Source organism: Beta vulgaris, chromosome 8 (assembly GCF_026745355.1).
Source record: "Beta vulgaris subsp. vulgaris cultivar EL10 chromosome 8, EL10.2, whole genome shotgun sequence".
NCBI lineage: Eukaryota > Viridiplantae > Streptophyta > Magnoliopsida > Caryophyllales > Amaranthaceae > Beta > Beta vulgaris.
Genome location: NC_079209.1, coordinates 20,678,107 through 20,702,051, shown reverse-complemented (window position 1 = coordinate 20,702,051; position 23,945 = coordinate 20,678,107). Strand labels below are relative to the sequence as shown.

The window sequence follows — 23,945 nt, the reverse complement described above, 5'->3', positions numbered from 1 at the left end:
CTCTTCTTTTTCCTAGTAAAGCATATGTACATCAGTATAAACAAGTAATAATGCTTTAAATAGCAGTTTGAGATTGTTGTACTGTACAACTCTCTATCTCTTATACATGGCCTCAGGTCTGAGTTTCTTAATGTAGGCCAATTGATCTGTTGGCCTTCAGTTTATTAGCTGGATTAAGGAGAGACCCTCTTCCCCTTGAGCATAGGCTTTAATTGATCTTTAAGTTACCATTATTATATGATATATTCCCATACTGTTGACCGAATTGTTTGGCTTCTATTATCGCTTTATTTTCGTTTCCTAGTTGGTGGTAGTTCATTACTTCAGACTTTAGAGACCATTGTGTTGATTATGCATTATAAAGATACTTTGTGGTGTTGGATTGGATATTTACATATGTCTTGTTCTCTGGATGAATCAAATTTCCCTAATCTAATCAGTTTCTTTTTCTTCCAACATTTCAGACACTGGTAAGGTTGATTTGGTAATGAATGTGGTTGAGCGTGTGAGTGGAGGTTTCTCGGCTGGTGGTGGAATTTCGAGTGGGTAAGAAAAGATGATGTGATAATGTTATATACAGTCTCCAAAATGATGGGTTTAAAGCTATGTATATGTTTAGAATTTTTATTCTTTTAATTGATAAAATACATATTTCCTCACATTTAGGCTTACATGCTATAATGATCCTAGAGTACTTCCTAATACTTTTTAATCTTATTCGATACTCTAAGAAAAGAAATTACGTATGCCTTGTACATAACCGAAAAAGTGCATAATTCATATGATAGAGAAAATAATTTGCTCTACTGTTTAAACTATTTAGAATTTCCAGTCTACTTTGGGGGATCCGAAACACTTTACACACCTTATTAGATGTAGTAATGTACCAATGTGTCTGTGTAGATGTCTACAACGTTATTTAAGTCTCTAAATATAGCATCGACACTATTCTTTTCACATTTGAAAATCACATTTCAAGTTTCATTAAGTTCACATAAAGCCTTTGTGAAACTATTAAAGGTTCACCTAAAGCTGAAAGTGCAATTATTACTAACAAACTTGTAGTCGAATTAGTTTTCTGACATGGTGCTGGAGAAACAAAAATTGGATCTGCTGTGCTAAAATCTTTGGATTCCCTGTAGCTAATAGCTAATAATTTCAAGCTTCAAATTCAATGCATCATACAGGCCGATGCTAGCCTTATCTTTTCCTATCGTCATAATCTGAAGCTATGATAATCAATAATGTAGATGTAAATTGTAATTTTGCTTCATTTTAAATATTATAGTAGTTTTCAGAAGGGCTTGATCATTATCGTTTTTGTCTTGCAGTGATACATTATGACTTATCGAGGGAAGAGAACGAGGGACGTACATGCAGATGACCAGCCCAGTTCATTGTCTTCACAGTCACCAGGTGCTGCTGCTGCACACAACTCTCCTTCGACCGAAAATGCATCACAATCAAACAAAAAACAAATCCTTCAATCACAGCCATATGAGGTTCCTTCTAACGTTGAATTTGGACCATTTTGCCCACCAAGTGCCACCACAACAAATCCTTCAATCACACCAAGTGCAACAACTAGCAAACCATTAGCTATATGGAAAAACCCTCCTTGTATCACATCAAAACCGCTCAAAATCCCTCCTGCTTCTTCTACTCATACCCCACCACTCAAGCCTTCTACTATCACATCCAAACCGCTCAAAATCCCTCCTCCTTCTTCTACTCATACCCACCACTCAAGCCTTCTACTATCACATCCAAACCGCTCAAAATCCCTCCTCCTTCTTCTACTCATACCCCACCACTCAAGCCTTCTACTATCACATCCAAACCGCTCAAAATCCCTCCTCCTTCTTCTACTCATACCCACCACTCAAGCCTTCTACTATCACATCCAAACCGCTCAAAATCCCTCATCCTTCTTCTAGTCATATCCCACCACTCAACCCTTCTACTAATACATCCAAACCGCTCAAAATCCCTCCTCCTTCTTCTACTCATACCCCACCACTCAAGCCTTCTACTATCACATCAAAACCGCTCAAAATCCCTCATCCTTCTTCTGGTCATATCCACCACTCAACCCTTCTACTAATAAATCAAAACCGCTCAAAATCCCTCATCCTTCTTCTGGTCATATCCCACCACTCAACCCTTCTACCAATACATCAAAATCGCTCAAAATCCCACATCCTTCTTCTGGTCATATTCGAGCATCTCTCAACCCATCTACTAGTACCCCGCTCAAAATCCCTTCTAATTCCTTTGATCCTATCCCACCTAGTAGGTCGCCTTCTAGTCATAACTCCCCTACTATCTCACCTCTTAACCCATCAGAATCCCGTAAGCCAACAAAGCAAAAAGAGGGTGAAGAATCATTAATGAAGTCGAGAACATCAAAATCTGTACGGTCAACATCATATCCAGATTGGCCTTCAAATGTTCAATTTGATACGAAGGAAGAGGTTATGACAAAGGGTAATGTCTTTCCTTGATGGTCTACTAGGATTTTGACTTATATTGGTATCTATTATATCTATTTATGCTATTCTAATATGTTTTTTATGCAACGTCATCCCATTATTTATCTCTATGCAGATGCTGAAGGTAACATCACATTGGTGAGTGGTCCTATTCCGACAATCAGTGTGTGGAGTAACAACGGCGTTAAATACTGTGTTGAATTCAACGAGTTTTACCAACCTCTTAGGAAAGGTGGAGATATCTTGGTCAGATTCATTGGTAGCATTGCAAAGGTAGAGACCTACTGTCCAGTTGGAGAAGTGAATTGGCATAACGTCGATAAGAAGCTGAAAGCTATGTTGGTAGAGGAGGTCAAAGTAAGTATATATTTGATTCTTCTTCTTACTCATTTTCGCGCATTTATGTGTGTTAGGTTGGGATTTGGCTGGATTTTATCATGTTTGTGTCATTGTGTGTTTGAGTATGATGGAATTCGTTGGTGTTTTTACTAATTCGTTGGTTTAGCTTATAGTAGCACCGTTGGTACCAATCACAGCATCTGCGTATAACAATGGGACCTGCACCAACTCATGTTATATTTGCACCAACTGTTAATTTTTGAATGAAACAAATACATATAAGAGACAAGTTATATTTGCACCAACTGTTAATTTTTGAATGAAAGAATAACAGTGAGAAATTGTTGGAGGTGAAATACGACCAGCATGTTATATCCTCGACTACTCTCTGTGTAAAACTCACATGGGCCCTATTTTATTTCTCTCCATCTCTCTTTTCTCCTTGGCTCCTGTGCCTCCCCCCATGTTGCAAGTAAAATTAAACAGAGGGGAAGTAACTAACTGCAAAATGTTCCTCTTATCTGTGCTGCTCACAAAACCTCTTGGAAGAATGAAATGCTGACATTTCGCATTAGATGGACGAGCAACTTGACATTCACATCTTCACTATGAGGTCATTCGCATCAATTTCAGTCTATCTTAAACTTCAGCTGCACTAATTTCCATGTCCATGTAAGAACCAATGACCAGGATGAACACTTAGAGTACCAAATTTTGAAAGCAAATGAGTTAGCTCCAGGACAACATTATTCTTACAAACTACCTCCTCTGAACCAAGAATTACTACTAATGCTGACAAAACTTTGGGACTTTAAAGGGTACAAGCAACTGTAATCAATCATCATGCAGAACCTTTTTCTGTTTTTGGGATGATAAATCATAGAATATCTCATAAACTGAGAAATAGATCCATTTCAAAGCATAAGCTAGCTTAACAATACTATACAGATGTACGAGTTCGTCAAGGTACTATATGATTCTAGGTACCTATCTAACGCAGCAACTAGCTACAAGAATTGTTCTCTATCTTAAAGTTCTCTTTCACCCCTCCGATATGCAGATAATAACAGAACATGTTAAAGCAGCATGATCCTCATACCACATCCAACACATACATTCAGCATGGTTGCATAAACTTAAATGATTTAAATTCTAGAACCAGATTGCATTATGTAATAGTCTCTCTTGATTTTCACAAAGATATTTCTCTAACCAACTCCCTGAATTTCCGCACCCACTAGAGTGACAGTAACTAACCACCTGCCAGCTCACTCTACATTTCAGTATTCTTCCTCCTAGACCTCCTGGTGTAGGTGAACCTGATAGGTGGCCTGGCACGTGATGTAGCATTACCCCCTTCCCACACAGCAAGCTTCTCATTGATTCTTCTAGCCAGAGAGCCCTGTCGGTATGGTTGAAGCTTTAAGTACACTAATCTCCAACCTGAAACTCCAATTTGCGACGGTGTGTGTTCTCCTGAATCTAGACGTCCTAAAACCTATGAAAAAACAGATCCAAGCTAGGATATTCTGGTGTTTAGTTGCTCAGTTTATAAGCACAAACTCAGCACCTAGTTTACATCCAATTGAGTACAGTATGTCTTATTGTTGCAACAGAATAAAGACCTAAAAGCAAATTAAAACATGACAAATCAAGTAGTAGCATATAAAACAAAATAGAATTATATGATTAATGCCATCTGTTCTTCTTATACTTGCTACTATACTGTTTTAATATTTAATTGTTCTGACTTATCAATCATAAGCTCTTGCAAATCTTGAAATAACATACTTTGTGCGACTTGTATGATATATTAAGTTCGGGTATCCTGACAATGCCTTCATAATAGTTCTGTTGCTGCCTTCAGAATAACAGTATTTTTTAATTCTCTTTCTTTGGATATGCTTGTAAACGCCTAGGCTCACCCACGATACTATTTTCTTAAAGGAACGCTTTGTAATTCCTGATGGTCCTGAATACGAGAAACAAATCCTCAAGCGTGCTAACAGAAGTTGGAGGCATTTTAAACACGAGCTCAAGTCACATTACTACAAACCAGATGACAAGACTCTCGATGAGATGTGTAATTTGCAGCCACCATACGGAATTACTAGTAATCAATGGATAAAGTTGGTTAAGCACTGGCATTCAGAGCTAGGGAAAGTAAGTTACTTAATAATATTAATTTCTATGGAGTCATTAGTTTACAAATAGCATCATTCAAAAAAGCTGACAAGTGATGACATAATTAATTTTATCTTATGGTAATTGGTTTGATCATTTTTGTATGCTGTATGTACCATATCATTCCAATCAAGTCTATAAATAGCCAAAACGGTATAGCTTGTTTCATACTCAGCAGAACACACAATCTTCTATTCTTCTATAGATTATGACTAACTGTATGAATGATTGAATGTACACATGCATGCATATTACATACACTGAACTAGTGAAGCTAATGATTGACATTTGATAAATCTTTGTTCTGTATTTTTGATAAATATTTTTTTTCTTTAATATGAGTGCAGAAATTGTCAGAAGCTGGGAAAGATGCACGAGCTTCCCTAAATCAACTTCACAGATGTGGCTCCAAGAGCTTCGCAAACAAGCAAGCTGATTATGTATGATTCATGAATATTAACATAAATATATATATATATATATATATATATATCTAGGAAAAATCTTTTTGGAATATATATATGTAACTAATCTTGTAGAAATTTTCTATGATTGTTTTTACATTTAAAAAATTATTAGGAGGATGAGCATGGAGAAAAAATGAGTTTATTAACTCTTTGGAAAAAAGCTCATATTGGAAAGGATGGAAGCTTTCTACCAGACACACTCACAGAAGAATTTATGGTATAAGTACAGATTAAAATAAAATAATAAGCGTGCTTCCGTTTATTGTAAACTAATACTTCTTATATTTTATATCTTAATATTTGTGTAGGATGATGCATATGCCAAGTTTGAATCATTGAAGCAAGCAAACCCTTCCAAGTCTGACTTAGAACTTGAAGATGAAGCTTTTGAGCACACCATGTATGATGGAGAGATTCCCAAACGTCCCGTAGGTTATGGACTTGGAGTTCGAAAGGGGGACATTTACGGGGTGCATGGTGTCCTGAAGAAGCAAGGGTGTGGAAGAGTTCGAAAGACGGCCGTGTTCATGGAGAATGATAAAGAAGAATTGTCCACTCTGAAGAAGGAAAATAGATTGTTGAACACCCAAGTCCAAGAGAACAAAGAAGAAGTGTCTGTTCTCAAGAAGGAAAATAGCTTGTTGAAAGCCAAAGTTCAAGAGAACAACTCTCTGCTCAAAACTCTTGTTGGACAATTTTCTCAACTAGTAGGTAAAGTTCGTAAAGGAGAGGCTTCAATGCACCTTTTAGATTGTGCACAAGCAGTCTTGGAAGTGACAAACCAAAAGGTACCTTCCTACTTTCAAACTTTATCTAAATTCCCCTTCCTTATGAATGAGCTAATGTACCAAGCAAGAAAGTTTCTGCCCAGAGTACAGCCCTAGTACTATAACCTTTATCTTTTTTATCAGATACATTATTTTCTTCTTTGACATCAACATTGATAAGTTGCTTGAGTTTTACATGATCATTCTTCTGATCTGAACCTTTCGAGGCGGTTGCACGCAGCATTTACTTTACTCTTGTTTATACTGAAGAGGATTGAGAATTATTGGCTGCAAATCTGTGAACACGCACCCATCTATCTGTTTTAATTTTATCTTTAGTTTGTAGTATTACATGACAGTATATTGAAACAAATATGTGGCTATCTAAGTGAGTTTTTTATTTTTCTGTTTTTGAAATGGATTTGAGTTAATTCCGTTTGCAGTCTCTCATTTCTCCTGCCACCAATTGGGATAATACACAAACTGGGAGTCAACAGCTTGGTTTTTTTAGGGTGTCTAATGTTTATAATGATGGCCAGGGATGCTGACAGCTTAATGAAGTTTAGGACATGTGAATGGCCTTACTGATATGCTGGATGTCACTTGATCTAAACATGTTACTGTTTTTCCTAAGGGATGAAACAGTAGTTTGATGTTATTCTAGGAGGGTAATGTTTATGAAGTTGGAGAATTTTGATATGGAAATTGATTTTGCTAGCGCCTGTAGATGGAGACAGCTTATCTCATGAGACTTGAGTTCTTTTGTTGTCTTTGTTTCTTCTTTATTCTTCTCTAGAGCTATGCACTCTTATGTGATTCTTCTTTATTTAGTAATTAGAAAGTTTAAGACATGGAATGAGTAGAAATTCATATATAGTGATGCCTGAACATTAAATGAAACGAGAGTGGAGTGGTAAGAAACACGAATGATGGTGCTGGACTTTCCATGTGATGCTTTTAAGGTCATCTCATGGCGCTCTGCACACTTTGCCATAATCATCTCTCTACCTGGTCACTTTTCACAACCTTCATCTTTTTTATCAGCCAGATACATTATTTTCTTCTTTAATTTGACATCAATCATTACTATCGTACTGATTATATTGTCTTTTTTTTTCTCTTTTTAAGGTACTCGAAAATAATGAAGGTGCAAAAGATCAAGAACGGATGGCTTCAAAGTAGCTACTATCGTATCGTCATCTATTTTACTAGCGCGCTAGATCTTATTAGTTAGCTTATTTTCAAGGTTACTTCACTTTGGATATTTTTATTAATTAGCTAGACTTAACTACGACATACAATTTGCAATTATGTTTGTAGGGATTTTAGTTATCTTAGTATATTTACATTTATAATATATTGATCAAAGTATTTTTTTTTTACCTTAATATATATATATATATATATATCTTCAAGTTTATAATGTTTGTTATAATTTATTCTAGAGTAAATATACGTACATATATATGTGTGTGATAATATATATATATCTATATATATATATTTATATTATATATTATATATATTCGGAAAAATAGCAAAAGGGACTACAAAAACGAAAATACATTTTATAGTCATCATGAAATTTTGCCAAATAATTAAATATTAAAATTTAAATCCAACTTCTCTTTTAACGACGCCAAAAAGCGTCCAGATTTAGAGGCAGCAAGGTGCTGCGAGTCAACGGGAACGGTGACGCTTTTACGCGACGAGACAATTGGGGACTATGTTAGGCGTCGAGAATGGCGACGCTTTTACGTGTCGTAAAATACCTACTCAATTGACGCGACGCTTTTAGAAAGCGTCGCAAGCAAATTTAGCGACGCTTTTTGGCGTCGCCAAATGGGTTAAAAAGCGTCGCGATAACACTCCTTTTGTAGTAGTGAATTCAATGAATTAACCGACATCCTAAAGGAATAGGGTATGGAATACCTGTTTGAAACCGCATTTATTAATGCCTTAGTTCCTTTAGCTATGGATGAATTTTGTGCAAATTTCAACAACACTGATGGAATTTGTACTACTGAAGTAAGGGGGAAGAAAATAAAATTTTCTAAAGAAACCTTGGCAAAAATTTGGGAAGTTTCTTGCAAAGGAACTGATGTGTATTTTAAGAGGAAAGGAACTGTGTCCTTTCCCAATTTTCCCCAATACAAGATTGTTGAATCTTTTGGGGGAACTGTTGGCCAAAACAAAATCAACCATAACCTTCTCTCTCCTGTCCACAAAATTCTGTTTAACCTGGTTTGGAGAGCACTCATTCCTCGGATATGTGTTACATGTTTTGCCTTGACCACCACCTTCAAATAAACTTTCCTTCTCTCTTTATCCAACATCTCACTCATTGCATTGAAAATATTTGTGTTGTTGGCTATGGAGCTTTAATTACTTCTCTACTTCATCACTTTAAAGTAAAAACAACTAAATGACCTACATTAGGAATAAAGCAAGGAAATATTCTCAATGAAAAAACATTACACGGTTTGGGTCTCTCTATGCATGAGGGAGTGTTGACTCAAGGGAGAATTGCTCTCAGTTCCTCTAACAAGAGAAAATTGCCTAGGGAAGTAGAAGAAGAACTGGCTTAAGTCAGTCTGGAGGAATAAGTTCCTGCCCCCACAGAACCAAAGGAAGAGAAACCCAAGAGGCGCAAAACAATAGCTAAAAAGCCTACCCCTCCTGTTCCTGAAAGAGTTAGGCAGAGCTCTAGATTGAAAGTTGCTCAAACTGCCCCTGTTCCATCCAACAAGGACTCTCCTTTAGTCCTATCTGATGTAGAGGAATATGACCATAACTCTCCTAAGGAACAAACTCCTCCACCCTCACCAAAAATCTCTCTTCCCCACACTATACTCTCTTCCTCTCCCTCATCCTTCTCTGTTCCTTCTAGTTTTGAACAATTAAAGGTTAAGATGACTACCCCTAATCCTTTCTCCGCCACCTCTACTGATCTTCCACCACCACCACCTTTTCTTCCTCCCATTTACGCTAACACTTCCCCATTTGTTTCTCTTCCAGGAACAGCTGGTCCTTCACAAGAAACCACCCCAGTTCCTCCACCAAAATCACCTACTGCCTCTGGTTCTAAGGGAGAGGAAAAAGTTCCTTCAGATGATTGTGGCTCGGTAAATGAAGTATGTCTTCTTGCACAACACATGATTAAGTTTTATAATTCCCTCCACCGGACTTTAGATGCCAAAACTGATAAGATGATGGTTTTAATGAAAGTTCTTAGTGATACGGTGATTTACCAACAAAAGAAGATGGAGACAATGGCCCAAGCCATTGAGAGTTTGAAGCAGCAACTTGATGGCCACCATGGAGAGGTGATGAAGAAGTTGGAAGATGTGGTTGAAGAAGAAGTTGTTGAGGAACACCATTCCCCTTCCCTTCCTAGTACTTAGTTCTTGTTTCTCTTCAAGGAACAAGACAACTTAGCTTTATTTTTTTTCTTTGTCTCTTTTTGTACTTTACGGAACAAGTGCTATAAATACATGACTTTAGCTATTTTTTGTCTTCGTTTGTGACTTATGTGCATAATTTCTTACTTGGAATGGCTAGTATTGTGTGATTGATGTTTGAGCTAGTCTAACCTTTGCATATCCTAATTTAACCATTTTTATGGTGCTTGTTAATGGTCTCAAGGTCTTGATCACTATTCATGAAATCACGCAGAGTTTGATCTTTTTGACGATGACAAAGGGGGAAAAAGATTATGGAACAAACTACTAACTAAATAAATAAAAATAAAATAAAATTACATAGATAAAGGTAAATGAAAAATCTAAATTAAGTATTTTAATTCAAGAGGTAAATGAAACATCAAAATCAAGATACTTAATCTTGTTTTTTCATTTCTTACTTTATTATTTTGTCTTTTTCATTCGCTTATGTTATTTGTTATTTCCTTAGTTTGTACCTTTGTTGTCATCATCAAAAAGGGGGAAATTGTTGAACCCTAGTTTTGATGATGACAAAGGAACAAAGATGCAAACTAAACTGGACTAAAAGTTGTTAAGTGAGTGAATTTCAAGGTATATTGAAAGAACAAAGAGAATACTAAGTCGAGGAAGAAATCAAGTTTGGATTTTGAAGACTAAGTGAAGATGTTTCTCTATTTGATACAGAGCAGCATTGGAGCAAAAGACTAAAGAGGCTTTTTATTTCTAGTTCCATTGTAAAGGAACGAGTAAAGATGGTAAGGAACTATGGCAGTTTTGATGAGAATGATAGTTTGTTCCTTGGTAAGGAACAGACGAATTGGCGCTAAACTTATAAGGTAAAAGAACTAACAATTAAAAGGAACTAGACTTAGGTTGAAGCATTACAACGGTACATTGATGGCAGTTGAGAAAATTATGCCTATAATGTAGGTAACCGTTTCATTTAAGGAAAAATCTGATTTATGGAAAATCTTTTTAAGGAAAAGATTTTATTTTTCCAAAGATAATAAAAATATTTTTTTATTTTTACGGAAGTAATTTAAATATAATATTTTTATTAAAATGATTTAATTTCAAATTTAATAATTAATATGTTTTTAATTAAACCAGATTTTCGAGTAATGCTTAAAGTGGTTGCTAAAATTAAGGGGCAGTAACTAAAACATCCCACTTAACAGTGATCATGGGATCATGGGATGTTTGAGGAACGTGTTCCTCGAGTAAGGAACATCATGGGATAATGGTTTTTCACAAATACATGTTTTAAATCCCACGTTCTAAATTACTACCACTATAAATATTAATGTTTAATTAATTTCTAAATGTGTCTGACTAAGTGATTTAGTGAGTTTAACTAATTAAAGTGTCAGTGCCTTCATTCTCTCATAAAACCATTTGTTCTTTGCTTTCTTACTCTAATTCCACTAAGCTTATTCGATTAATTGTATTTTGGTTTTTGGGTAAGGGACTTTGAGTGAAGTTTGTAAGAGAGAAGCTTTGAGTAAAGCAAGTAAAAGTGAGAAAACTTCGAGTGAAGTTAAGAGGAACTGCTGTTGAGGGAACAATGGTTCAGGAACTTGAGTTTAGGAACTCAAGGTGAGGGTCGTGAGTAGAATTAGGTTGTAACAAAGTTATTTGGCCTAATTAGTGAAAGAGTTGAGTTTAAAATCCCTAGTGGTCGAGGTTGTTTCTTCTTGTTGGGCCCAAGAAGTTTTTCCTTGTAAAAATCCCTTGTGTTCCTTTAGCTTATTTATTTGTTTAAGTTTGAATTTCCGTAAAAAGTTACATTTATTTCTACACATACAATTCACCCCCCTCTTGTAGTGTTCCTAGTGAAATAACACTATCCTTTCTACTTATTATGTCCTTAATCGAGTTCCCCATAAGAAGTTAGATAAGACTCCCTATGAATTGTGGAAAGGCTTCAAGCCGAATTTGGGATACCTCAAAGTGTGGGGGTGTTTGGGGAAGATAGGACTTCCTGAATTCCAAAGGAGTAAAATTGGACCTAAGATTGTAGATGGTATTTTTATTGGTTATGCGTCTAATAGTGTTACATATAGACTCATTCTTAAGGATGCATCTGGTTTTGGTCCTATTAGAGAGTCAAGAGATGTTGAATTTTTTGAGCATGTTTTTAACTATGAAAGTTAGTTTACAATCATGCTTGCCTGCTGCATCTTCTTCTATTTTGCATCATGACATTGCATCATCTAGTGAGAACTTAAACCTAGAAGGAGTAAGAGAGCTAGAACTGAGTCTAGTTTCGGACCTGATTTTATTACTACCTTTCTAGCTGAAGAAGAGTGCTTAGATGAGCAAGATATCAATGCTTTTGTGTTAGAAGAGAACCCGAGAACCTATGCTGAGGCCATGAGATCGGTAGACTCAAGTTTTTGGTTAGAGGCTATTAACAGTGAAATAGAGTCTATTATGAGTAATAACATTGGATTTGTCAGACCTTCCTAGAGGTTGTAAGGCTTAAGCATAGGTGGATTTTACAAAGAAATGCAAGCCTGATGGGTCTTTAGACAGTATAAGGCTAGACTTATAGTTGGAGGGCATCGCCAAAAACAAGGGTTAGATTACTTTGATACTTATTCTCCTGTGACCAAGGTAGCCACCATTAGAGCTTTAATTGCACTTGCATCTATTCATGATTTAATTGTGCATCAAATGGATGTGAAAACTGCATTTTTGAATGGTGAGTTAAATGAGGAGATCTATATGAAGCAACCTGAAGGAAATGGTCAAGAGGACAAGGTATGCAAGCTTATTAGATCTTTGTATGGTTTAAAACAAGCACCAAAACAATGGTATGATAAATTTCATCAAACTATTACTTCAAATGGTTTTTTGGTAAATGATTCTGATGCTTGTATTTATTCCAAATTTGATGAACTTGGTTGTGTTTTCATATGTCTATATGTGGATGATATGTTGATCTTTGGGACCAATATAGACGTAGTAAATGCAACTAAGAGTTTCCTAAATTCTTGCTTTGAATGAAGGATTTAGGAGAGGCGATGTTATTCTTGGAATAAAGATTACTAGAACTTCATATGGGATATCTTTAAATCAATCTCATTATATTGAAAAATATTAAAGAAGTTTGATCAATTTGATTGTGTTCCTTGAAAACCCCATATGATTCTAGTATTCATTTGAAAAAGAATAAAGGTGATAGTATTACAAGAACAATATGCAAAAATAATTGGTAGTGTAATGTTCTTGATGAATTATACTAGACCTGATATAGCTTATGTTGTTAGTAGATTGAGCAGGTATACTCACAATCCTAATTGGGAGCACTGGGTTGCCTTGATTAGATTGTTGAAGTATCTAAAAGGCACTACCAATTGGGGTCTACATTATCAAAGGACACCTTGTGTTCTTGAAGGTTTTGTGATGCTAATTGGGTGTCGGATAACTATGAGATTTAATCCACTAGCGGTTATGTTTTCACTCTTGCTGGAGGACCTATATCATGGAAATCATCAAAACAAACATGCATTGCCAAATCTACAATGGAATATGATTTTATTGCTTTAGAATTGGCAGGTCAAGAAGCTGAATGGATAAGGAGTTTGCTTGCTGATATTCCATTGTGGGGGAAGCCAGCTCCATCAGTTTCTATGCGGTGTGACTCGCAAGCAGCAATTGGGGTAGCGAATAATCAAGCCTATAATGGAAAGAGAAGGCATATTCGCTTAAGGCATGCCATAGTTAGAAATCTAATTAGAAATAATGTGTTGTCACTCGAGTATGTAAAATCATAGAGGAATATTGCTGATCCTCTCACCAAAGGCCTTTGTAGAAAAATGGTGCTGGAGTCAGCGCAAGGAATGGGTTTAAATCCTATTGTGGAGTGAATTGTGATGGATACCCTTTTTAGGAATTCCTAAGTTCAAAGGGTCAAACGAAATCACAAAAGAGCTCAAGTTACTGTGTACTACTACCATTCCTATTAATAAAACTGATGTAGTATTTTGTTTTAATCTACTGTGCTATGTGTAAGGTTAAACATAAAGCTCTTAATAAGTTCATAGCCTTATTTGAGGTGGTTTGTTACAGTACAAACTTGATGAACTTACCTATGTGAATGTGGGGGTTACGCAAGCATTCATGAGAATCCAGGTCAATTGTGGGGCACCTATATTATATTTGCGAGAATGTCTCTTGATTTGAAAAAGCTTGAGTGCGCAACTATGCTTTGCTAACTTCGTGAAAAGGTTCAAAGAGGAATCTATCTCTTACAAAAGTAAGACATATTTGTATGCACTGAGTGTCAATTCAAGTCCATAAGACATTGATACTTCAAAACTCAGTATCTATTGCCCATATCATCTGTTTTCAGCCTTGTTTCTTCATGATTTTTTCTTTTGAATCATGTGGGGGATTGTTGGAGTTTATAAAGATTTTTTAAAGAAACTCAAGAGTTTGCTTCAAAAGAATGTGAAGAGTCTTTTGGAGTCTCTTGTCTCACATTGAAATAATAATAGGGAGTGTAAAGGTTTATAACCATCACTAGTGGAAAAATGAAGAAGGGCTGCGCTGAAAAAGGCAGGTAGGGCTGCGCTTTTTGACAGCAGCCCTTTCAATAGCAGCCCTTCACATTTTAAGTAGGGTTGCGCTATAGCTAGAAGGGCTGCGCTTTTACCTAAAAAGCGCAGCCCTTCCTACCAAAAAAAAAAAATTTTTTTTTTACATTTTTTTACTCATAATCTCGCATTTTCTGAAATTAAACAGAAGAGAAGAGAAACGAAACGAAAATGAAAATAATAAACCCAAAACAAAAAAAGAATGAAACGAAAATGAAAAAAAGGAACAAAAACTAATATATAGAAGAGAAGAAATTATAGATCTGAAAATACAAGAACATTAATCAAAACAAAGAGAAGTATACAAGAACATTAATCAAAACAAAGAGAAGTATACAAGAACATTAATCAAAATAAACAAAGAGAAGTATCCAAGAACATTAATCAAAATAAACAAACACTAGTGGAAAAAACTGCTTTTGCTACTTATCAAATGCTTCGGTTAACTAATCAACCCGAACATTTGTGAAAATTTTAATTTAAAAATTCACAAATGATTGGGTTGATTAGTCAACCGGAGCATTTGATGTGTCAAATGCTTCGTTTGTCTAAACAACCCGAGCATTTGTGATTTTTTTTAATTTACCCTCGTTCCCTCCTAATTTATAAATTAAAACCTCCCACCGCTGCATCCTCCTCTACCTTTACTCTCCTCTCTAGTTTCTTTTATCTACTCTATTGTCATTCCTTTCCGTCGTCATTCCTCTCTCTAACCTCCTCCCCCCATTTTCTCTCTCCTCCCGTAGCTTTCAACTCTCTTGCATTCCATAATCTCTGCCTCCCTTTCCAACAACATCAACATGAAACTAGATTTCCCCTCCCAAACCCTTATTTTCGGTGCCGAATCTTCCACCTCGATCCACATAGACGGTTTCAGGTACTAACCCTCCACCGCCCTTGCTGCGCAACGCCGCCACCCTCTCCATTTCTATTCTGCATGCAGAGAAATTGAATCCAGTTTTTTTTTTTTTTGCAAAATTATAGTCTGAGTTTTTTCAATTTTCGCTGTTCGATCTGGAATTTCTTTGTTATGAAATTGTTCAATCTGTTTTTATTTTTCATTTCTTATGTTGATATTTTTTTTGTTTAATGTTTTGGATTTATGTTAGTATGTTAGTAAATAGGATTAGTTAGAGTTGATATTTGTCAAGGTTATGGTTAACATAGTTGCTGCTTTGCTAGAGCATACTTTCACATGAATCTATGGTTCCTATGAAACTGGCATTTTATTAATATGTATATGGTAGACAAACTAAAGAATTTAGCTACAATTGGTGACTAGTTGCAGAAGCACGAGTAAATAGGTCAATAGGATTAGTTTAAGTTGATCTTTGTCAAGGTTATGGACTTATGGTTAACATAGTTGCTTCCTTGCTGGAGCAATCTATTTCACATGTATTTATGTTTCCTATGAACTTGGCGTTTTCTTGATATGTATATGGTAGACAAATTATAGAATTTAGCTACACTCGCTGACTGCTTAAGGTTTGACAGAAGGTGCTGTCAAAATTGGAGAGACAACCAACTGAATTATTGGACAACTGTGATGGTGAGCATGGATTTAACATAGATTAGTGTTCGGTAGCAGACTTCTTGATTGTATGATGTTACTCTCCTGGAAAGAATGTTTGGTTGGGCGGAAAAAGATTTCTTAGTGTTTGTTTTTGGATAAAGAGGAACAACAAATTTATTAAATAGTTTAGGATTTCTGCCTTTCATCCAAATAGTTTCATGTTTTACAAGCAAAGTATGTGTAGGTAACCTTTGTCAATATTGATTAAAGAGTTAATTTGTCCATTTTTTAGGAGATACTCCATTACATATATCCACTTTGGAGGAGGATTATGGTACTTCTGCTTATCTCCTTGATCACGGAGCAGACTGTAATATGGCTATGGATAAGGGATTTACCCCATTACATTATGCTACAAAAAGAGGTATGTCGATAAAACAATCACATAATCACATCCATCCATATATGTTTTTGTATAAAAATCTGGTGCTTAATCCTTCAAAACAACAAACTGGTACCTATGTTTGGTACACCTATACCAGTTGTGGTTGCAATAGGTTGTGGATATTATTAGTTGTCCCTCTGTATTTGATTGTCAATCATACTCAGAATCCTGTGGTCAAAGTCATTGTTTGAAAGAGCATAAGAAAAGAACATTGCAAAGATGTTTGATTCTGAATTTTTGCTAAGACACATTTAAAGATAGTAGTGCTCCAAGATGTGCATTGATGATCTACAAATTTTAGTGTAGAGAACAAAAGATATATAGTGAATACATGAGCGAGTAACAATTATCTAGTCTTGTCTTTGTAGGACGAACAAATCTGTTGTGTTTGCTCATATCAAAAGGTGCAAAAGTGGATACACATGCTCGTGTAGGAACACCACTGCAAGCTGCTGTTGTTCATGGCATGAGAGATGTTGTTGAGTCTTTGCTCAAAAATCAGGCTAATGTACCTAATTTGAGGCTTTACCCCCACATATGTCTAATGTTAAGTAGATCTTTTATTGTTATTTTCTCATTTTTCTCTTTTTGATCCTATGCATGCAGCCTAATGTTATACGAGCACCTTCATTTTCAGGTATTTAATTTTTAGATTTTCTGCAAATTTGAATTTTGTTGAAGTTTAGAATTGTTTAATGTTGGTTTTTAAATATGAATTCCTTGTTGTTGTCTTCTGCAAGGTTCTGCTGTCCTGGGTGTAACAATGTAATGTTTTCTTAAAGTTACGTGACCTGTGTAGTTGCAGGCTTATAGTCATGTTATCAGATTTTCAGTGCTTGTCATTTTGTGAAGGTTCAAGGAAGAGATCGGTCATATGTCAAGTTTGTAGCGGAGCAGCTGGGTTTAGATGGTTCTTATGTTTCACGTACTTACATAGAACAAATCCAGCTGGAGAAGCTTGTAAACGATGTCTTGGTATTCGTTCTTATATAACTCTTCTGTGGTTTTAGCTAGGATGTGTTTCTCTCCAGTCTCCAGTTACCATATCTTATTATCTGCAGGCTTTGCCAGATGATTTGAAGAGTAAGCTCGATCAGCATAGATGATGAAGTAGTTTCTAGTCCTAAAGAAGCACTTTCTCGAGCTGCGGCAAATTCGAGAGTCAAATATCTTTACAATTCTACTACTGCATCCCATGTTAAGATAAGGTGTTATCACTTCTACCTTTTCTTTTTTTCATTTTTTTGGGGCTTGAATGAAACATCTCCTGTCATAATTTGACAGCATTGTTGCTGCTTAGCATTGTTGTTGTATTTTAGGTTTATTTTGGTTTTTTAAGGATTTTCTCTGATTGAAAAACTTTCTCTCTCACCTCGATTCGCCATTCTGGTATTGGATTCCCTCATGATATTTGTGATTAGGGTTTCAGAACTTTCTGTTTTCTCTCATGTTTCTCAAATTCATCGCGAAAGAATCTGTCAAGAAAAAAATACCTTTGAAAATTGTAGAATAGCCTAGCAGCAAGAAGGTGGTGCAATTTGATAGTGATGAAATTAACTTGAAAAACAACACTTCATGCAAATAGTTGGTTATCATTAAGTGTTTAACTCGTTTACTTTTATTTATCAAACCCTTGCTAATGAAGGATTAGTAGCGTGTGAAAGATCAGTTTTTAGTACTTAAAAAGACTAGATGTCAATATAATTAGAAAATTAGATGATTGGGCTAGAATTTGTTGATGATGTATAATTTTTTAAGAAAGATACATAAATCTAGAATCTTGTTTATGAAAAATTGATGATGTAGTGTTTTGAGTAAAAGTATATTAAAGCACACCGCATATCTGATGCTACTCTCAGTGTACTCACTTGTATGATTGTTTGGTTTGTGGTAGTGTTATACTAGTCTAATTGTTTAGTTCATTGACTAGTTAGACAGTTAGACTATGATGAATGTTAAAGCTCAATTTTTATTTACTTATCTGATTTAAGGTCACAATGATCGAACTAAAACCTTCATTTTTGTCTCTTCAAACCCACAAATCTTCCCCTCTATGACGTGGTGTTTTTGGTGCTGCTGGAGGGCAGTACCACCCTCGTCAAGCTGCAGTGAATGCTGCTGCTCCTTTGATGCAGTTGCCGAAGTTCTTCCTGCTCTAGTGCAGCAGCAGTTCTTCCTGCTCTAGTGCAGCAGTGACTCTTCCTTGGAGACTGTTCTCCTTCAACTCGCATTGCTTTTCTGAGTTTGTTATGGTAACTTCTGCACCTCTTCTCTTGCTGCTTTTTCCAGTAGCATAGGGAGGCATAATTAGTGTTGTCAGTTTGGTTGAAAACCGATGGTTAAACTGAAAACTGATGATCAACTGAACTGAATAAACTGAACTGAATTGACCCATAATTGAAAAGTTAAAAACCGATAAGTCAACCAGATTAAAGTAAACTGCAATTAACTAAACTGAAACTGAACTGAAACTCAATCGAAAACAAACTGAACTGAAATTAACTACATGGAAAACCGTTTTAAACTGAACTGAACTGAACTGAAAATGAACTGAATTTAACTGAAAACTGTTTCAAACTGTTTTTAACTGAATTGAATCAAACTGAATAAAACCGTTTTTAACCGAATGGTGGAATTGAATCAAACTGAGTTGACCAATTGCCTTTGGCTCTTGATATATACCATGAAGAAGAAAGCGTAATTGTGTTTTGTTAAATGAATCTGCCTTTAAAATTGCATAACCGTGTATATGTATTAGAGTGTTACCACCTACATGGGCACATGGCTACATATAGTTTCCTAATACAACATGGATTCTATAGGTAAATAATCCCACAAAATGAGGAAAATATCCCAAAATACAAACATTATCCTCCAATAATATCTAAAACTAAATAAAGAATATCATACTTAGCTTTGATCGATCTAATAAGATATGAAATCAAGAATACCGGATAGAGGAAAAAAATAGAGAAAGAGAAATAGGTACAGAGGAAAAAGAGAGAAGACAGAAAGAGAAAATGAGAATGGGTGCCATGAAATAAACTAATAAAGTGGGTTAGTTTTCAAAAATGAAACAACAGAGTAAGGAGTAACAGACGGGTAAAGCAAAAACCGAAGGCTATGTTGGGAGCTAGACTGAAATTTGTAGATGACTGCTTTTTTTTGGTAGGCGGGAAGATCAATTTTGTAGATGACTTGATTTTTTTGTTAAGCGGGAAGATGAAATATATGGACTTATTTTTTTTTGTTTAGCGGGAAGACGAAATTGACTCAATACTCAAGAGAAATAGAGAAATTGTACTTTTTCAGAATTAATATTACTTCTTTCGTTCTACTTTAAATGAAACATTGACTAAAATAATACTATTTATTGATCTATTTTTACTCCAATTTATCGACATTATATAAAGAAAAATATAGTCAAGTGGGATCTTGTTAGATTCGTCTCGATTCATACTATCAAATTATAATTTTTCAAATTTTTTTTACGTATGCACACGTAAAGATATTAATGATTAAAGAAACGTGTTGGGTTGCATGAAAAGCAAACGTTTCATTTAAAGCAGAACCGAGAAGTACAAGATTTCAACTCTTTATTATTTTCACAAATAGATAACTAGATATATATTAATGGTTAAAGTTGTGTATTGATTAACATAAAAGTTAAAATGTTACAACTATTAAAAAATAGAGGAAGTATAAGTGAACAAAAATATATATATTCATGCTGGGATTGAAAATGGAAAATGTTGGGATTCTATGAACTTATTATAAGTCACTGATTGATGGTACATTCATATACTTCCTCCGTTTTTTATTAGATGTTACACTTTTCAAATCACGGACTCCTAGGTGATTTTTGGAGTGGAGAGAGATAGAGAGAATGAAAAACAAAAGGGCCCCATGTGAACATGTGATAGGAGAGAGATAGAGAGAAGTTATTACCCAAAATAAAAGTGTAACATCTAATTTAAAATTTCCTAAAATAGAAAGTGTAACATCTAAAAAAAACGGAGGAAGTATTTCATTCCATGACAACTTGCATCAATTGAATTAGATGTTTTAGTTATGAAATGAATTTAACTTACAAACTATTAAACTTAAATAAATAATTGTTATCTTGAATTAGTTTATTGACTTACATTGGTTGATCTGTTCATTAATCTCATCTGACAACAACTTATTCTACTTCAATTAGATATTTTTAGTTTCAAAATTAGTTGAAATTAAATATGACTAAGTTAAATTGAATATAGCTATGTTGAATCAACTTAATGATTTATATTGATACATCGTCCATCTAACCCAATAACTACATATTAGTTCAACCATACTCCCTCCGTCCCTTAATAGAGTGCCCATCTCTATTTTGGACACTATTCAAAGGTAAAGAAAGTTCTCAAAAAATATTTCTAATATATAAGAAAAAACATAGTCATGTGAGGTCTTGTTTGATTCGTCTCATTACGTACATTAAGAAAATTAAACTTTTATAATTTTTACTAATATAAAATTAAAGATTTTAACAATACAAAACGTGCATTGGCAAACGTACATTGGAGAAATGGGCATTCTATTTAGGGACGGAGGGAGTATGTTTTATGTTTCAAAATACATTTCACATAAAGACGATAGATTAACTTAAATATCGTATTGTTATCTTGAATTAACTTAGCGGCTACCATTGGCACATTCATTATGTACAATAATAAATACTTGGATTATTTAAGTAGATGTTTTTTGTTTCAAATTCTATTATACATTGCAAGACCATTAGCCTAATGATTAACCACTTACATTAACTGATTTATAAACTAATTCATCATTATCAATCATCTTGATCTTTGACTAAAACGAATCACCAATTCATCATTGATAGTTACACATTGGAAAACTATAGAATAATGAAGAATTCGAAATTGAATTTTTCGATACCATCAAATGTTAAACCTTTAATAAAATAATTTTATAGAAAATATGGCAACTTCGAAATGCGCTTTCGTAGACAAATATAGATATGTCTCTTGGTGCTATCGTTGTGTTCGACAAGTTTAACATATGTGATAAAAGTCCAACTGAGTTGAAATTTCCTGCAATGGATAATGACTTGACCCGAAGCGAGACCCGAAGTGAAAAGATGTACACGGCATAACCGATATCAACTTTCACCTGAGTCAATGCGGGTTTTCTTAAGAAACTGAAAATAACTGAATCTGAACTGAAAATAACTGTTTAACTGATAGCAATCCGTAAAAAGCCAACTGTTTAAACCAAAATTGTACGGGTCAAACCAAAAGATAACTGTAAACTGAACTGAACTTAACTGAAAATTGAATTAACTGTATGGATTGAAACTGAAACCGAAAATGTTTAAACTGAATCAATTAAGTTCGAAAATAATAACTGAATTAACTGAACTGAAGTCAACTGAACTGTTTGGTTTAAACCAGAACTGAACTGGTTAACTGAATTGACACCATTAGGCATAATACTAACATCTATGATGCATGAGTGATGATGAAAGCACCGTTGTATGATTATATATCTGCATTTCTAAAGGTTGTGTTATAGTAGTGTGAGTCACCATCATTGCATTTGTAATGGGCTTAAAGTCTATTAATAACACACTTGTGGGAAACAACCTAACTCAAAGTATGAATCTGAATTCATCATTTTTATTGTTATCGCTAAGCCTTTCACTATTGTTTCCGACTTCATGAAGAATGTTTGTTATTAATGTGAACTTGTATATGGTCGTGGAACTTAAAAAAGTATATATAGGGTGATTTATGACTAAATAAAAAAAGAAAACAGTAATTTTCTTCATAAAGGATAATTTAGAAGGTGGTTTCTCGCAAATATTCCCTATTTTGAAAGTGCTCAATTTTTATGGGTTTGTCCTATACCCTTATTTCTCATCTGCTTATATTTTGTTTGATTTGTGCAAACTCCAACTGACTACAATTTGCCTTGATGCAGGGTTGCAAAGGAGCCCGTGCTAGATGAATGGACTAGGAGAGCTCAACTTTGTGCCATGTTGTATGAGCCTGTAGGTTTCAATTGACTTGTAGCTATCTCTGATTGTCCACTATAATTAGAGCATCTTTGGATTCTTTTTATTTATTTTTTGAACTTATAAGTTCTGTTAGTTTGTACTTGATGCAATTCAAATGTTTGTCTTTTAAGAAGGGAGTTTGATTATTTGAAGCATGATAGTGAATCAGCAGGTTGGGTCAGTAATGGTTTGATTGCTAGGCCTTTGCCTCACAATATTTTTAACAACACAAATTTATGATGCACATAGTAGCTAATGTTAACGTAAGATATGTATAGATGTTGTATATGTAAAGCTTGAAGACCTGTTACTCATGCTGCTGGCCAGCAGGGGTAGCAGGTCTGCATTTTTTTTTATAAGAAAAGCACAAATGTTCCGGTTGTTAAGGAAAAACCGGAGCATTTAAAACAAAATGCTCCGGTTGTAAACCGGAGCATTTGTAAAATGCTCAAATGCTCGTATGACGTCTGCTACGCGTTAAATACGGAGCATTTGGAGCCTAAACAACCGGAGCATTTGAGGTTTTTTCTACTAGTGAAAGAGAGGAGTATACATGAACATTATAGATCTGAAAATACAAGAACTACCTCCAAACATTAACCTAATAATGTTTAAATACATAAAACAAAACCATAATACATAATTTAAGGGGAAAAAAAATCGGAAAAACTTAAAATGCCTATTTGGAGGCTTAAACGAACTCGGATGGCCTAAAAAGCCTAAACATCACAGCAAAGCGGTGAGTTTGACTCATTGGCCTGTTCCGCTTCCAAAAAGGTATCACAATAGGCAATCGGACTCCGTCATCATGTTTAGTGCAAATCATTTCAGGGTTTTTGTCGCAAATGTTTATGGGAGTTTTTGAGAGAGAAGAGAGGATGAGAGAGAAGGAGGAAAGGAATAATGAGGGACGTGAGAGAGGAGAGAGAATGAGGGATAATATATTTGACGAATTCCGCTTAATATTTGAAGCCCACGAACTTTTTTATTTCAAATTTTTTCAGGAAGGGCTGCGCTTGTTTTAAAAAGTGCAGCCCTACATAGCAGAAGGGCTGCGCTTTTTTAAAAAGCGCAGCCCTTCACTTAGTAGGGCTGCGCTTTTTAAAAAAGCGCAGCCCTTCTTACCTACAGAAGGGCTGCGCTTTTACGAAAAGCGCAGCCATTCCTGCGCAGCCCTTTCTGTTTTTTTTCCCCTAGTGCATTACACTTCCTCTACCCTTTGAGTTGTGTAGCAAAGAGACTTTTAGTGGGCATGTGGCGAGTCGAGTTACAACATGCGCGCGCCCGCCCGAACTGGGCCAGGGCCAGTGCCTTGGGCCTTGGGCTTTGGGGAATAAATTTAACTAAAGTAAAGTTTTGGGTCAATATTCAGGCAGATTTATGACCGTTTGCACCCATCTTTTCAATCTTCTTCTGGTTTTTTTCTCTCTATAAATACCGAGGTTTATTGTTTGATTAGAGAAAGAAAAATACGAAACTCTTTCTTCTTCTCTGCTTTCTTTCTATACCAAAAAATCTGGGAAATACTCAAGATCGTTCTCAATTTTTTTCCCATCAACACTGGAAACACAGGACCCGTGTATCCCTGGAGGTTGATTGCTATGAGTCCTTGTGTTGTTGCGGGGTAAATTCAACT

At 35.2% G+C, this 23,945-nt stretch overlaps 2 protein-coding genes across 2 annotated transcripts; both read left to right on the top strand.

Moving 5' to 3' along the window:
• Positions 1 to 2,103: 2,103 nt before the first annotated feature.
• LOC125492214 (uncharacterized) lies at positions 2,104 to 7,252 on the top strand. Its single transcript, XM_048634224.2, has 7 exons — positions 2,104 to 2,487; positions 2,608 to 2,849; positions 4,779 to 4,994; positions 5,363 to 5,455; positions 5,595 to 5,699; positions 5,791 to 6,270; positions 6,789 to 7,252. The coding sequence occupies exons 1-7, from the start codon at positions 2,391 to 2,393 to the stop codon at positions 6,795 to 6,797; spliced, it is 1,242 nt and encodes a 413-aa protein (XP_048490181.2). The 5' UTR covers positions 2,104 to 2,390; the 3' UTR covers positions 6,798 to 7,252.
• A 5,967-nt stretch (positions 7,253 to 13,219) lies between these two features.
• On the top strand, positions 13,220 to 17,357 carry LOC130589857 (uncharacterized). The gene is made up of 8 exons (XM_057391471.1): positions 13,220 to 13,417; positions 15,788 to 15,842; positions 16,099 to 16,230; positions 16,620 to 16,759; positions 16,858 to 16,888; positions 16,992 to 17,008; positions 17,104 to 17,226; positions 17,313 to 17,357. The coding sequence occupies exons 1-8, from the start codon at positions 13,220 to 13,222 to the stop codon at positions 17,355 to 17,357; spliced, it is 741 nt and encodes a 246-aa protein (XP_057247454.1).
• Positions 17,358 to 23,945: the final 6,588 nt, after the last annotated feature.